We start from the raw sequence: 15,180 nt of genomic DNA on the forward strand, positions 1-15,180 counted from the left end.
GCCCACCTTTGGGGCTGGTGGTGGTCAAGAGGGATGGAGAAGGTGTGGGGGACCACAAGGGAGCAGGATGGGAGCACAGCTGTGGCTCTGCCCCTCCAGCAGCCATCTGCTGCCCACCTTTGGGGCTGGTGGTGGCCAAGAGGGATGAGGAAGCTGTGAGGGACCACAAGGGAGCAGGATGGGAGCACAGCTGTGGCTCTGCCCCTCCAGCAGCCATCTGCTGCCCACCTTTGGGGCTGGTGGTGGTCAAGAGGGATGGAGAAGGTGTGGGGGACCACAAGGGAGCAGGATGGGAGCACAGCTGTGGCTCTGCCTCACCAGCAGCCAGCTGCTGTCTACTTCAGGGGCTGGGTGCTGGTGCCTGCTGTGGTTCTGGTGGTGCTGGGAGCTGCTGAGCACCCTCTCTCCTTGCTGGACACCACCAGGCTGAACCCCCACGCTGCTTCCAGGGAGCCATAGATGTGTCCTGGGGGTTGAGCCCTTTAGGCAGGGGGCAGCACCAAGCTCAGCATCCAGCAAACATCTCCCACGATGGGACCCCTGGGGTGACCCTTGGTAAGTGCCAACCAGGAGCAGACAACTGTGGTGCTACCCTCGCCCCCCCTTTTCCCCCCTCCCCAAATCCTCTCCCCCCCTCAGCTCCCTCAGGCTCAGCTTGCAGAGCCCTCAAAGAAGTCTCCCTCCCTGCCAAGCCAGCAGGGCAGGGCACATCCCTGCTGTCCCCAGGCCCCTCCAGCACTGCCCCTGTCACCCCGGGGGAGGTCACTCACCCCTGAGCACCCCCCCCAGGAGAAGCCCCACGGCAGGGTGCCCAGGGGGGCAAGCAGGAGGGGGGGGGCAGCATAAATATCAGGGTGACTTTATTGGTGACAGGCTGGGGAGGCAGCTGGACCCCTCCTCAGGCCAGTGCCCACCCTAGGGCTGTGTGCCAGGGTTGGGGGGGAGGGTAGGGGGCTGCTTTGGGCCACCCCAACCTGGCCAAGAGCATCTCCCACTCCCACAGCTTGCACCCAGAGAGCTGGGAGGGTGCAAGGAGGGGGTGGGGTGGGGGTGGTTCCACCTCGCTGTCCCGCTGCAGTGGGGTGGTGAGGGGCTGGGGACACCCTGGGGACCTCCTCCAGAGGGGGGCAGTGCCTGTGCCCCCGTGGGAGAGGGCACAGAGCCGGGGGGGGGGTGGGGGGGGGATGCTGTTGCCCAGCCTATCTGCTTGGCACCCCTTCCCCAGCCTCCCACCACTCCCTAGGTCTGGTGGGCCAGGCCTGCTGGTCCTGCAGATCCTCTCTTCCTCCTCCTCCTCCTCTCACCTGAGCCCTAGGGTGCCTCATGCCCACCGTGGCTCTCCCCACTGGCTGGGGGCACGACGGAAGGTTCCACCTCCGGGGGGGGTCCCCAAGCCCTGGGACTCAAACTGGGGCTGCCTGTGGGATCTGGGGGGGCTGCAGCCTCAGGGGGGGTCTCGGGGGGCAGAGTGGGTGGCACTGGGTGCCCGGCGGGGGCGGTCGGAGGGGGCTCCCCAGCCGCTGTGCTCCTCTGAGAGGGTCCCAGGGGCAGCAGGAGCTGTGCCAGGCTGGGGCGAGGGGGCAGAGGGGGCGAGGGGGGGCTGGGAGAGGGGGTGCCAGCGGGGGGATCCCCATGGGGTGGGGATGGGGCCGGGGGTGGGGCCAGGTCACTGCCCTGCAGGGGGAGCCGGACGTCAGCGGCTAACGGAGAGAGGAGCTCGGTTAGCACCCACCTCACCCCCGGGCACCACCCACCTCACCCCCGGGCACCACCCACCTCACCCAGGCACCCAACCACCCCCCGGGGTGCCACAGCAGGGCCGGGGAGTCCCAGACCAGCCCCTGCTGGAGCCCGGGCACCACGTTACCTTGGCAGAGTGGGCAGCAGGCAGCAGGCGGCACAGAGGACTCGGAGCAGGAGCGTGGGCACAGCCTCTTCTCACAGCTCACCTCGCCAAGCTGGCACCCAGGGGGGAGGTGGGGGTCAGCCGGGCTCCCCCCACCCCCTGCCCAGTCACATCTGCCACTGGCATGGGCACCCCAAGGGCATGGGCACTCTATGAGCATGGGCATCCCGTGGGCATGGGTAGTCTATGGGCATCCTGTGGCAAGAGGCTCCTCAGGGACGTGGGCATCCTATGGGCACAGGCACTCCATGAACATCAGCACCCTGTGGGTACTGGCACCCTGTGGGCATGGCCAACCCACGGGCATGGGAAACCTATGGGCATGGGCACCCTGTGGGCATGGGCACCCTGTGGGCAGAGGCATCCTATGGCCATGGGCACCCTGTGGGCATGGGCACCCTATGGGCAGAGGCATCCTATGTGCATGGGCATCCTATGGGCATGGGCATCCTATGGGCATGGGCACCCTGCAGCCATGGGCACCCTGTAGGCATGGGCACCCTATGTGCAGAGGCATGCCATGGGCATGGGCGCCCTATGGGCATGGGCATCCTATGGGCATGGGCACCCTGCAGCCATGGGCACCCTATGGACAGAGGCATCCCACGGGTATGGGCACCCTGTGTGCAGAGGCATCCTATGGCCATGGGCACCCTACGGGCATGGGTATCCCATGGGCACAGGCACCCTGTAGCCATGGGCACCCTGTGTGCAGAGGCATCCTATGGCCGTGGGCACCCTATGGGCATGGGTATCCCATGGGCACGGGCACCCCTTGGGCAGAGGCACCCCTGGGCACGGACACCCCTTGGGCAGAGGCACCCCTGGGCACGGACACCCCTTGGGCAGAGGCACCCCTGGGCACGGGCACCCCTTGGGCAGAGGCACCCCTGGGCACGGACACCCCTTGGGTAGAGGCACCCCTGGGCACGGGCACCCCTTGGGCAGAGGCACCCCTGGGCACGGGCACCCCTTGGGCAGAGGCACCCCTGGGCACGGGCACCCCTTGGGCAGAGGCACCCCCTGGGCACGGGCACCCCTTGGGCAGAGGCACCCCTGGGCACGGGCACCCCTTGGGCAGAGGCACCCCTGGGCACGGGCCCCCTGTGCTCCCTGGCAGCCCCTGGGCAGGCTGCTCACCTGGCAGGTGCAGCGGGTGCAGGGCTGTCCCTCGGGGCTGAAGCTCTGCCCGTTCACCACCTTCCTCCCCTGGTAGTTGCAGTCTGGGCCGGGGGGGGGAGCAAGGAAGCTCAGCAGAGGGGGAGGGGAGGGGAGGGGCACCGAGGGATCCCCTTCTGCCCAGCGCTCCCAGGTCCTACCGTGGCACACCGGGCAGCACTCGCCCTCGGGGTGGAAGGGGTAGGTGCAGAAGATGGCACAGTCCACAGGAGAGCAGGCCACAGAGCCCAGCTGCAGGAGATGAGAGAGGGGCTGCTGGCAGTGCCCACCGGGGTGGGGGGGAGGGGGAAATGGGGGAGGGGCACAAGGCTGAGGCAGCCAGGAGCTTCCTTCTGCCGCAGAGGAGCCCCAGGGCACCTCTGGTGCTCGCTGCAGCCCTCACCAGGCAGATGCAGCTGAGACAAGGGTCCAGCAGGGAGGGGAAGGTCTCATTGTTGTAGAAGATCCTCCCCATGTAGGTGCAGCCTGGGGGGGGAGGAGAGAGGCTCTTGGGTGGCTTGGAGATCATAGAACCATGGAATGGTCAGGGTTGGAAGGGAGCTCAAGGCTCAGCCAGCTCCAACCCCCTGCCATGGGCAGGGACACCTCACACCGCAGCAGGTTGCTCACAGCCACCTCCAGCCTGGCTGCAAACACCTCCAGGCAGGAGGCTTCCACCACCTCCCTGGGCAGCCTGTGCCAGGCTCTCACCACCCTCATGGGGAACAACTTTTTCCTCACATCCAATCTCCATCTCCCCACTTCTAGTTGTGCTCCATCCCCCCCCAGTCCTATCCCTCCCTGACACCCTCCAAAGTCCCTCCCCAGCTTTCCTGTAGCCCCCTGCAGATCCTGGAAGGCCACAATGAGGTCTCCTTGGAGCCTTCTCCTATCCAGCCTGCACAACCCCAACTCCCTCAGCCTGCCCTCACAGCAGAGCAGCTCCAGCCCTCTGCTCCTCCTCGTGGCCCTTCTCTGGACACCTTCCAGCCCCTCCAGATCCTTCCTGGCACAGAGGCTTCAGAACTGGCCCCAGAGCTCCAGGGGGGGTCTCAGCAGAGCAGAGCAGGGCAGATCCCCATGGAGACCTCTTTGCTTAAGCTCAGGCTGGGCTCAGTCAGCAAGGATGGGGCTGGGCAGCAAGGGTAGGTTGGGGTTGGCCATGAGGAACAATTTGTTGCCCTTGAGGGTTGCCAAAGCCTGGCCCAGGCTGCCCAGGGCAGTGGTGGAGTCCCCATCACCCCTGGAAGGGTCTCTGAGCCCTGGAGCTGTGGTGCTGAGGGCCATGGCTTGGTGCTGCCCTGGCAGTGCTGGGGGAAGGGTTGGGCTCCAGGACCTTGAAGGCCTTCTCCAACCCAAACCCATTCCATGGTTCCATGGTCCTGACGTGGGAGGGAGCTGTGGGCAGGGGGTGGAGAGAGTGGATATAGTGGGGATGAAGATGGGATGGAGAGGGGATGGAGAGAGGCTGCAGAGGGGGGATGAAGAGGGAGGGATGAAGAGGGAGGGATGAAGAGGGGGGGATGAAGAGGGGGGGATGAAGAGGGGGGGATGAAGAGGGAGGGATGAAGAGGGAGGGATGAAGAGGGGGGGATGAGAAAGGGGGATGAGAAAGGGGGATGAGAAAGGGGGATGAGGAGAGGGAATGAGGAGAGGGGATGAGGAGAGGGGATGAGGAGAGGGGATGAGGAGAGGGGATGAGGAGAGGGGATGAGGAGAGGGGATGAGGAGAGGAGATGAGGAGAGGGGATGAGGAGAGGGGATGAAGAGGAGCTGAAGATTAAAAGAAGGTGAGAGAGAGAGTGTGATGCAGAAGGGCTGCAGGGGAGCCGAGGAAGAAGGGCTGCAGGGGAGCCGAGGAGGGGCTGCAGGGGAGCCGAGGAAGGGCTGCAGGGGAGCTGAGGAAGGGCTGCAGGGGAGCCGAGGAAGGGCTGCAGGGGAGCCGAGGAGGGGCTGCAGGGGAGCCGAGGAAGAAGGGCTGCAGGGGAGCCGAGGAGGGGCTGCAGGGGAGCCGAGGAAGAAGGGCTGCAGGGGAGCCGAGGAAGAAGGGCTGCAGGGGAGCCGAGGAAGGGCTGCAGGGGAGCCGAGGAGGGGCTGCAGGGGAGCCGAGGAAGAAGGGCTGCAGGGGAGCCGAGGAAGAAGGGCTGCAGGGGAGCCGAGGAAGGGCTGCAGGGGAGCCGAGGAAGGGCTGCAGGGGAGCCGAGGAGGGGCTGCAGGGGAGCCGAGGAAGGGCTGCAGGGGAGCCGAGGAAGAAGGGCTGCAGGGGAGCTGAGGAGGGGCTGCAGGGGAGCCGAGGAAGGGCTGCAGGGGAGCCGAGGAAGGGCTGCAGGGGAGCTGAGGAGGGGCTGCAGGGGAGCAGAGGAAGGGCTGCAGGGGAGCCGAGGAAGGGCTGCAGGGGAGCCGAGGAAGGGCTGCAGGGGAGCCGAGGAGGGGCTGCAGGGGAGCCGAGGAAGGGCTGCAGGGGAGCCGAGGAGGGGCTGCAGGGGATCCGAGGAAGGGCTGCAGGGGAGCCGAGGAAGAAGGGCTGCAGGGGAGCTGAGGAGGGGCTGCAGGGGAGCCGAGGAAGGGCTGCAGGGGAGCCGAGGAGGGGCTGCAGGGGAGCCGAGGAGGGGCTGCAGGGGAGCCGAGGAGGGGCTGCAGGGGAGCCGAGGAAGGGCTGCAGGGGAGCCGAGGAAGGGCTGCAGGGGAGCCGAGGAGGGGCTGCAGGGGAGGCAGCAGCTACCTGCGGAGCAGTCGGGGCAGCACTGGCCGGGGATGCGGATGGGGTGGGGGCAGCTCTCCAGGCAGTCCGTCCGGGTGCAGCTGACCGAGCCGTCCGCCTGCGGGGGAGAAGCACTTGCCAGAGACTTTGGGGTACCCCGAAACGGCGCTGCTGGGATAAAAACCACGACCAGGAGCAGCCCTGGCAAGCTGAGGGATGGAAGAAAGGAAGAAAGGAAGGAAGGAAGGAGAAGGGGAGCAGGAGCCGTGCCCGGGGCAGGGCCGGGTAGGAGGGGGTGAAGCAGAGCAGGTTCTCATTCACCTGGCAGATGCATAACTCACAGGGATCGCCCGGAGACCAGATCTGTCCGACGGGAAACTCCACCCCGTTGTCATCCATCAAGCAACCTGGGGTGGGATACGGGGTGGGGCAGGACACGGGTCCCCCCCAGAGCCAGCCTGGCATCCTCAGCTGTGTGCCCACGTGGGCACCGCTGTGCACGCTCCTCGGCAGCTCCCCCCGGTGCCCTGCCCGGCAGCTCCTCGTCCCCAGCCATCCCCTACACCCTGTCCTCATTGTTCCCCCGGCTGTGCAAGACCTTCCCTGTGCCCAGCCTCCCACCCTCCCCATCCCCAAGCGTCCCTCACATCCCAGCCCAGCTGTAGCCCACACCACTCCTGTCCTCACCAGCACCCTGTCCCCAGGCTGTCCCCTGCATCCCACCCTCCCCAGGTGTCCCTCACATCCCACCCTGCCCATCTTTAGGGGTCCTCCATCTCCTCTCATCACTGTCCCACAGCTGCCTGCTGCATCCCACCCTCCCGACCCCCAGGTGTCCCTCACATCCCACCCTGCTGCCCCTGCCCAGCTGCCCTGGGGTCTCACCAGCAGGGGCTGGGGGGTCCTGGCAGGTGAAGCAGCACTGCCCTGGGCGCAGGAGCCGCTGGTGCTGAGGGCAGTCGAGCACGGGGCAGGGAGCGAAGGAACACTCCACCTCCCCACCCTGGGGACATGGGCACCTGTCACCCTCTGTGCCCACAGCCAGCCCCAGCCCTGTGCCCTCTCATCCTGCCCAGGCCCCACCCATGAGCCAGCAATGTGCCCTTGTAGCACAGAAGGCCAATGGTGTCCTTGAGGGCATGAGGAAGAGTGTGGGCAGCAGGGCAAGGGAGGCTCTCCTCCATCTCTACTCTGTCCCACTCAGGCCACAGCTGCAGTCCTGGCTCCAGTTCTGGGCTCCCCAGTTCCAGAGAGCCTGGGAGCTGCTGGAGAGAGCCCAGGGCAGGCTCTGAAGATGCTGAGGGGCTTGGAGCAGCTCTGTGAGGAGCAAAGGCTGAGAGCCCTGGGGCTGTGGAGCCTGCAGAAGAGCAGCCCCAGAGGGCAGCTGAGCAATGCTCAGCAAGAGCTAAAGGAGCTGTGGGGGGCAAGAGGCTGGGGCCAGGCTCATGTCAGTGGTGCCCAGGGCCAGGCCAAGGGGCAGAGGGCACAAAGTGGCAGGCAGGAGGTTGCCTCTGAAGCTGAGGAGAAAGTTGTTTGGGGTGAGGGTGCTGGAGGCCTGGAGCAGGCTGCCCAGAGAGGTTGTGGAGTGTCCTTGTGTGGAGAGCTGGCAACCCCCCCTGGGCACTGTGCTGCTGGGCAAGCTGCTGGGGGTGCCCTGCTGGGGCAGGGGGCTGGGGCTGGCTGAGCTCCAGAGCTCCCTTCCAACCCCACCATGCTGGGTTTTTGGGTCTCCCCAGCAGAATGGTGTGGGGGAGCTCTCTGGAGCATCCCTAGGGATCTCCTCAGCAGCCCTGAGGACCCTCCAAGCCCCCCAGGACCTACCCTGCAGGTGCAGGTGGTACATTCGTCCCCATCCAGGCTGAAGTGGGCACCGTGGGGGTACGAACGGCCCCGAAAGCTGCACTTTGCTGGGGGGGAAGAGAGGCAGCAGGGCTGGGGCTGGGGTGGAGGAGTGAAGTACAGCTCCTGCTGCACCCCCACCCCCAGCAGAGCTTGGGGGGTCCCCCTGTCTCCGTGGGCTGGGTGTCCTGGGGGGACCCACCTGGCTGGCAGGAGCAGCAGTCTGCTGGTGACGAGCTGGGGCAGGAGCCGGGGGGGCATTCAGGGGTGATGCAGGAGATGTTGCCAGCCTGTGGAGGACGGTGTGGGGGTGCTGTGGGGGTGGCTAAGGGACAGCAAGCCCCTTCCCCACCAGCACATCCTTCTCCCTCAGCCCGAAGCGGGGCTAGAGAGTGCTGCTCCCGCCCCAGCCCGGCGCGGACTCACCAGGCAGAGGCAGACGGTGCAGTTGCCGTTGGGGAAGGAGAAGACATCCCCCTCGGCCCGGGCCACCCCCTCATGCCAGCACCCTGCAAGCAGGAGGCTCACTGGGGGGAACCCTCTTGGGGCAATGGAGCTGGCTCAGGGGGGGCACAGCGCCCGGGAGCTCACCTGAGCAGCTGGGACAGCAGCCCCCAGCCGGGGCGGGCAGCGGGTGGGAGCAGGGCACAGGGCAGCTGATGGCCTCGCAGAGCACTTGCCCCCCCTGCAAGGACAGGTGGGGGGCTCCAGACGGGGTCAGGCTGGGGGGGCTGGGGGAGGGGTGGGGAGGATGGGGGACCTTACCTGGCAGCTACAGCTCTGGCAGCCCAGCTCTGCCCAGCGAGCCCCGGGCTCCCGGGGGACCCCCCGGTGCCAACAGTGTTGGGCTGAGGGGACGGAGGTCCCAGGAGGTCCCGCAGCGCCTGGGGGTGGCTGGGTGGCCAGGGCCACCGAGATGGGGGAGGAGAAAGGGAGCTGGGTGCCAGGAGCCGCAGCTGGGCGGTGGGAGGAGGACCCAGCCAGCAGGGGTCCTCCAGAGCCGGGTGGGAGCAGGACCAGGGTGGGTGGATGCTGCAGGGACTGCAGGATGGGGGACGGCGCCAGGATGGATTTGGGGTAACCTGGGAGGGAAAAGACGACGCTGAGGGCAGGAAGGGAGCTGAGGACATCTGCCTGAGCTGCCAGGGGCTGGAGAAGGAGGCGGTTACCTTCGCAGGAGACCCTGTCCCCGCTGAGGCGGTAGCCGGGGCGGCAGGAGCACAGGAAGCTGCCGGGGGTGTTGTGGCAGGAGTGGTGGCAGGCGCGGCGCCCCCCCGGCCACCGGCACTCGTTGACATCTGCGGGGACAAAGGGACCGGTCAGGGGCCAGGCAGGAGGGGCTGCAGCCCTGGAAAGGGCTCAGGAGGGAGCCTGGCACCGAGGTGAAGTGCAGCCTCCGTGAGGCTGGAGGTGAGACCCAGCTGAGTGTGGTGGGGCTGAGGGATGGGCTGGCCTCCAGAGGGACTGGGATGGGATGGGATGGGATGGGATGGGATGGGATGGGATGGGATGGGATGGGATGGGATGGGATGGGATGGGAGGGGATGGGATGGGATGGGATGGGATGGGATGGCCTCCAGAGGGCCCTGGATGGGCTGGAGAAGTGGGAGAGTGTGAACCTCACAAGGGCTGAACAAGACCAAGTGCAAGGTCCTGCCCCTGGGCTGGGGGAATCCCAGAATGGTTTGGGTTGGAAGAGAGCTTTCAGGTCATGGAGTCCAAGCCTTAGCCCAGCACTGCCAGGGCGCCACCAAGCCATAGCCCTCAGCACCATGTCTAGTGTCCAGCTGTGGAGTCTTACAGCACAGGGGAGCCAGGGACTTGTTGGACCAAGTGAAGATGATCATGGTCTGGAAGCCCTCTGCTGTGAGGCCAGGCTGAGAGAGTTGGGGTTGCTCAGCCTGGAGAAGGCTCCAGGGAGACCTTCTGGTGGCCTTTCAGTGCTTCAAGGAGGTCTATAAACTGGGCACAGGCTTTGGAGCAGGGCCCTTTGTGCCAGGACAAGGGCTGATGGTTTGGAACTGACAGAGAGAGATTCAGCCTGGAGAGGAGGGAGAAATGTTTGTCCCTGAGGGTGGTGAGAGCCTGTCCCAGGCTGCCCAGGGAGAGCTGGGAGCTGCCCCAGCCCTGGCACCACTGCAGCTCAGGTTGGTTGGGGCTCTGAGCAACCTGCTGTGGTTGGGGCTGTCCCTGCTGACCGCAGGGGGTTGGACTGGATGAGTTTGGAAGGTCCCTTCCCACCCAAAGCAGTCTGGGACTCTATGGGGAGATGCTGGAAGAGGCTGCCCAGAGAGGCTGTGGCTGCCTCATCCCTGGGAGTGTTCAAGCCCAGGTTGGATGAGGCTTGGCTCAAGCTGCTCTGGTCCAAGTCTCCTTCTCTGCAGAGCTTCCAACCCCCTCCCTGGCTATTGTGCTGCCCCTGGGCAAGCTGCTGTGGGTGCCCTGCTTTAGGCCAGGCTGGACAAGGCTTGGAGCACCCTGCTGCAGGGGAAGGTGTCCCAGCCCATGGCATGGGGCTGACCTGGATGATGTTGAAGCTGCCTTCCACCCCACCCCAGGCTGTGACCTCTGAGCTAAGCTGGCTCCCCCCAGCACAGCTCCTCCACCACCCTCTGCCCAGCCTCACCCCAGGATGAAAGCATTTCACCCCAAACTCACTGCCAAGCCCCTGGCACCGGTGGTTGGTGGAGCTTGGCTGCCACCCGGAGTGGCCAGACGGGGAAGGGAGCGGAGTGCCCAGAAGTGACCACATGCAGCCCCACGACCCCCTCCTCAGCCCCCCACCCCGTGCCTGCAGCCAGCCCACAGCAGCCCAGACAAGACTGCAGAAGCCTTCCAAGCCGAGGCGGTCTGTGACTCCACGAGCCCGGGGTGGGCTCAGGGCCCCCTCCCGGGGCCGCGCTGCTCACCCAGGCAGGAGTGGCGGTTGCCGTGCAGGTGGTAGCCGGGCCGGCAGGAGCAGCGGTAGCTGCCGACGCTGTTCTTGCAGCGGTGCTGGCACGGCGTGGCCAGGCACTCGTCCGTGTCTGCCGAGGGGGATGGAGGGGGAGAGCCCCGGGGTCAGCGGCTCCAGCCGGAGCGGCGCGGCTCCCCTCCCTCCGGTCCCCCACGCACCCTGGCAGCTGTGGCGGTCGGCGGAGAGCTGCATGCCGGGGCCGCACTCGCAGACGAAGCCGCCCTCGGTGTTGACGCAGAGCCCTTCGCAGGCAGCGCTCAGGCACTCATCGATGTCTTGGCGGGGAGGGGGGGGGAAAGGAGAACAGCTGGAGGTGGGGCGGCCACCGCCGCTGGGACCTGCCCTCCCCCCGCCAGGACCTGCCCCGTCCCCGCTCACCGGTGCAGCGCACGCCGTTGGTCGTCTCCAGCATGGAGAAGCCAAGAGGGCAGACGCGGGCGACCTCCTGGCACCCGCCGTGGTTACAGGAGAGGTCGCAGCCGTACTCCCCGCACGTCCCTGGCGGCTCTGCAACGGGGACAAGGGGGCCACGGAGCTCCAGTGCCACCCCGATGCCCGCCCAGCTGGGCAGCCCAGCCCTGCGGCGCTCGCCCCCTGGACCGCACCCCCAGCCGGGAGCACCTCTGAGCTTGCCGGGGATGGGGACCGCGCCGGGGGACAGTGCCAGGAGAGGTGCCGAGGAGCGTGGTGCCAGGGGGTGCTGGCTCCTGGCAGAGCAGGGGCAGGTGGGGGGTACCTGGGCAGGTGATGCCCTGCTCTCCATCCGGGCACGAGCAGAGGTTGGGAGCAATGCAGAAGCCACTGCCGCAGCCAAAGGAGCAGAGAGCTGTGGGGACAGGGGACAGGTGGCCACCAGGAGGGCAAGGGCTCCCCCCAGATCCCCCCCCCCCCCGTGCCCCCCAGCCCCCTGTACTCACGCAGGGTGCAGTGCCCACTGCCTGGGGCCACCATCCACCCAGGGCAACATCCACTGCCAAAGCCTGAGAAGCAGACATGGGGTCCCAGGCGACGTCTGTGTGACCACGAGAGGCTGAGGTCACCTTGGCCACCCTGCCCCAGGACCCCAGGGCAAGGAGCAAAGGTCCTGGGGGAGCTTCTCCAGTGAGGCCACCCTGCCCCAAGACCCCAGGGCAAGAAGCAGAGGTCCTGAGGGAGTTCCTCCATTGAGACCACCCTGCCCCAAGACCCCAGGACAAGGAGCAAAGGTCCTGGGGGAGCTTCTCCAGTGAGGCCACCCTGCCCCAAGACCCCAGGGCAAGAAGCAGAGGTCCTGGGGGAGCTCCTCCAGTGAGGCCACCCTGCCCCAAGACCCCAGGACAAGGAGCAAAGGTCCTGGGGGAAGCTATCTCCCGTTGGTGAGGATCTCTCCCATCCCAGGAATGTGAGGGCAGGAGGAGATGGAGGAGTGGTCACCGTGTGGCCATGGCCACCCCACCCCAGGGATGGATCCAGGGGGAGGCAGGTATGTGGTGACCCCCAATCAAAGTGGGATGGATGGAGGGGATCATGTCCCAGGTGAGCCAAGCAAGGGAGCATGTGGTGAGAGCAGAGAAATGGACCCCAGGAGGACATGGGGAGCAGGGCACAGAGGTGGGGAGCAGGGCACGGATGTGGGGAGCAGGGCTGATGGAAGGAGCAAGACACAGAGGTGGGGAGCAGGGCACAGATAGAAGGAGCAGGGAAGATGGAAGGAGCAGGGCACAGAGGTGGGGAGCAGGGCATGGATGTGGGGAGCAGGGCACGGATGGAAGGAGCAGGGCATGGATGTGGGCAGCAGAACCCGTGGGGAGCAGCACGGATGCAGGGAGCAGGGCACGGATGCAGGGAGCAGGACAGGGATGTGGGGGCCAGGGCACGGATGCGGGGAGCAGGACTCCTGCAAGGGTGACATTCCCCTGGTCCCCAGGGCAGCAGGAGGAGCCCACGGAGCGCCATCCCCTCCGGCCGGGATGGGTCGAGGCACCGGCAGAGCCCCGACGGCAGCTGCGAGGGGACAGCGCAGCGCAGCTGGGCACCGCACTCCACCCTGCCCAGGTGTAGCTGGGAGAAGGAGAAGGAAAAGGAGGAGGAAAAGCCGGGCTACCTCTCTACAGCAAAGCTGGTTGGCTTCTTCTTGCCGGGATAGACCCTGCCCTGGCTTCCCGGGAAGAACAGGGACACACAGGCAGCGTGGAAGAGCAGCTCCACCAACATGACAGCGTCTGCGGCACGCTCCCAGCTCCTGCCTTCCCTTCCTGCCTTCCACGGGCGCCTACCACATGTTGGCTCTCGGCCCTGCTCCTCCTGCTCCTCCTCCTTCTCCTCCTCCTCCTGCTCTGGCTGGGTCTGGAACAATGCAGGGGGTGGAGGGAGGCGAAGGCCGGTGGGGGGTGGAGAGGGGTGGGTGGAAAACCCCCCGGCCAGGCAGCTCCCCAGCCAGCCTCCCTCCCGGGCTGGAGGTGGAGGTGGGGGATGCTCGCCCCCAGGTTGGCTGCCTCGGCCAAGGCCAGCGGTTCCACGCTGGCCCCCAGCGTGCTGGGGCTCCAAGGAGAGGAAGGGGGTCCTGGAGGAGGGGGGAGGCAGCCGGGAAAGCTTGTCCCCCCCCCCCCCCTCCCCCTTCTGCTCTCCTTTCCCACATCTGGCAAAGCTCTGACATGGCCTCTCCCCACCCCTCCTCCTCCTCCTCCTCCCTCCTGGAGGCACTGGGCTGCCTTCCCAGTCCTGCACTGGGACCCACCATCGAGCAGCACGCAGCAGAGAAAGAGGCCAAAGTGGAGCTGGGCTGGGGAGCAGGGTGCTGTGGGACACCCCTAGAGCGGGGGCACCTTGCTCCAAAGCATCACCTCCCCCCAACCAACCAACCACCACCACCCTAACCTCCCCCCCAACCCCCCATCCTGGCCCCTCACCCCTTCCTGGGCTGGTGGGCTGAAGGTCACAGGTAAATGATTGATGCCAGGGAGCAAAGGGCTGCTTGGGGCGAAGCTGGGGGGGGGAGGTCTTCAGCTTCACCAGAGAGGGCACCACCCCACCAGCCCCCCCAGCCTCCAGCTCCCCCTTTGGTGCTAATTTCCCCCCACACACACCCACCAGAGAAAGGGGGGTGGGGGTCACCCAAGCTGCACACAGTGTGACCCCCAGCACCATCACTGCTTCCAGAGCAAGTCCCCGGGGGGTGGGGGGAGGACACATGCTGGATCCAGGGGGGCACGACCCCCAGGCTGGATGGGAGGAGCAAGGAAAGCTCAGTCCCAGGGGGATACAACAGCCCCCAGCTCCTGCTGGGGGGGAGGGTGGTTGGAGTGTGAGCAGTGGCATGGGACAAGCCCCAGCCCTGCCCTGCCCAGCAGCACTTTGAACCAGGCTTCTGGCACACAGAAAAGGGGGGGGGGGACGCACGACACAGACACCACCTTCAGCACCAGCCTCCCTCCCCCCCCCCCCCCCCCCCAGTTCTACTGGGGAAGGAGAGCACAGAGCCAGCCCTGCTGGGCTCCAGGGGCTTGCTGAACATCTCCTCCCCGCTTCCAATCTTGGGGAGAAGCCAAGGGAAGAAGCAGCTGTGGGCAGGGGAATGCAGAGCCCAAACATCCCAGCTCATAAAAGCTGCTGTCTGCTCCCCCCCAGCCCCAGCCCAGCAGAGACATGGCCAAATATAGCCTTCTCCTGGGACCACCTAGGAGAGAGCAGCACAAAGATGGCAGCAGGAGCCCCAGGGATGCTTGCAGCAGGAGCTTCTCTTTCAGGAGGCAGCCCGGCCCTGGCTGCTGCAAGGAGCTTCCACTACTGCTCTGCAGGACTTAAAGACCCCAACCCCAGCACGGTGGTGTTGGAAGGGAGCTCTGGAGCTCAGCCAGCCCCAGCCCCCTGCCCCAGCAGGGCACCCCCAGCAGCTTGCCCAGCAGCACAGTGCCCAGGGGGGGTTGCAAGCTCTCCACACAAGGACACTCCACAACCTCTCTGGGCAGCCTGCTCCAGGCCTCCAGCACCCTCACCCCAAACAACTTTCTCCTCAGCTTCAGAGGCAACCTCCTGCCTGCCACTTTGTGCCCTCTGCCCCTTGGCCTGGCCCTGGGCACCACTCAGCAGGGTCTGGCCCCAGCCTCTTGCCCCCCACAGCTCCTTGAGCTCTTGCTGAGCATTGCTCAGCTGCCCTCTGGGGCTGCTCTCCTGCAGGCTCCACAGCCCCAGGGCTCTCAGCCTTTGCTCCTCACAGAGCTGCTCCAGGCCCCTCAGCACTTTCAGAGCCTGCCCTGGGCTCTCTCCAGCAGTTCCCAGGAGCCTAGAAGTGGATGCAGGACTCAGCTGTGGCCTGAGTGGGGCAGCGTAGAAGGGGAGGAAAACCTCCCTTGCCCTGCTGGCCACACTCTTCTTCATGCCCCCAGGACACCATTTGCCTTCTGGGCCACCAGGGCACATTGCTGGCCCATGGGCAACTTGTCCCCCAGCACTGCCAGGTCCTCCTTGGAGCTGCTTCCCAGCAGGTTACTCTCCTCTGCACTGCTGCAGGAGGTTGTTCCTCCCCAGGTGCAGGACCCTGCATTGCCCTGGTTGGGACTCCATGAGGTTTCCCTCCCTCCCCTCTCCAGCCTGGCCAGGTCTCCCTGCATGGCAGCAGAGCCTGATGGGTGCCAGCCACTC

The 15,180-nt window shown here is 66.4% G+C and overlaps 1 protein-coding gene across 1 annotated transcript; it reads right to left on the reverse strand.

Annotated features, from left to right (window-relative positions):
• Positions 1 to 1,666: 1,666 nt before the first annotated feature.
• Positions 1,667 to 12,753, reverse strand: VWCE (von Willebrand factor C and EGF domains). Its single transcript, XM_054171690.1, has 20 exons — positions 12,644 to 12,753; positions 11,478 to 11,572; positions 11,297 to 11,386; positions 10,939 to 11,067; positions 10,719 to 10,835; positions 10,514 to 10,630; positions 8,774 to 8,902; positions 8,370 to 8,686; positions 8,196 to 8,289; positions 8,031 to 8,113; positions 7,807 to 7,894; positions 7,587 to 7,672; positions 6,651 to 6,768; positions 6,087 to 6,172; positions 5,787 to 5,883; positions 3,468 to 3,550; positions 3,226 to 3,316; positions 3,047 to 3,129; positions 1,868 to 1,958; positions 1,667 to 1,674 (listed from the first exon to the last, which is right to left on the reverse strand). Exons 1-20 carry the CDS (start codon positions 12,751 to 12,753, stop codon positions 1,667 to 1,669), a joined length of 2,112 nt encoding a protein of 703 aa, XP_054027665.1.
• Between the last annotated feature and the right edge of the window lie 2,427 nt (positions 12,754 to 15,180).

Source organism: Dryobates pubescens, chromosome 22 (genome assembly GCF_014839835.1).
Source record: "Dryobates pubescens isolate bDryPub1 chromosome 22, bDryPub1.pri, whole genome shotgun sequence".
Classification (NCBI taxonomy): Eukaryota; Metazoa; Chordata; class Aves; order Piciformes; family Picidae; genus Dryobates; species Dryobates pubescens.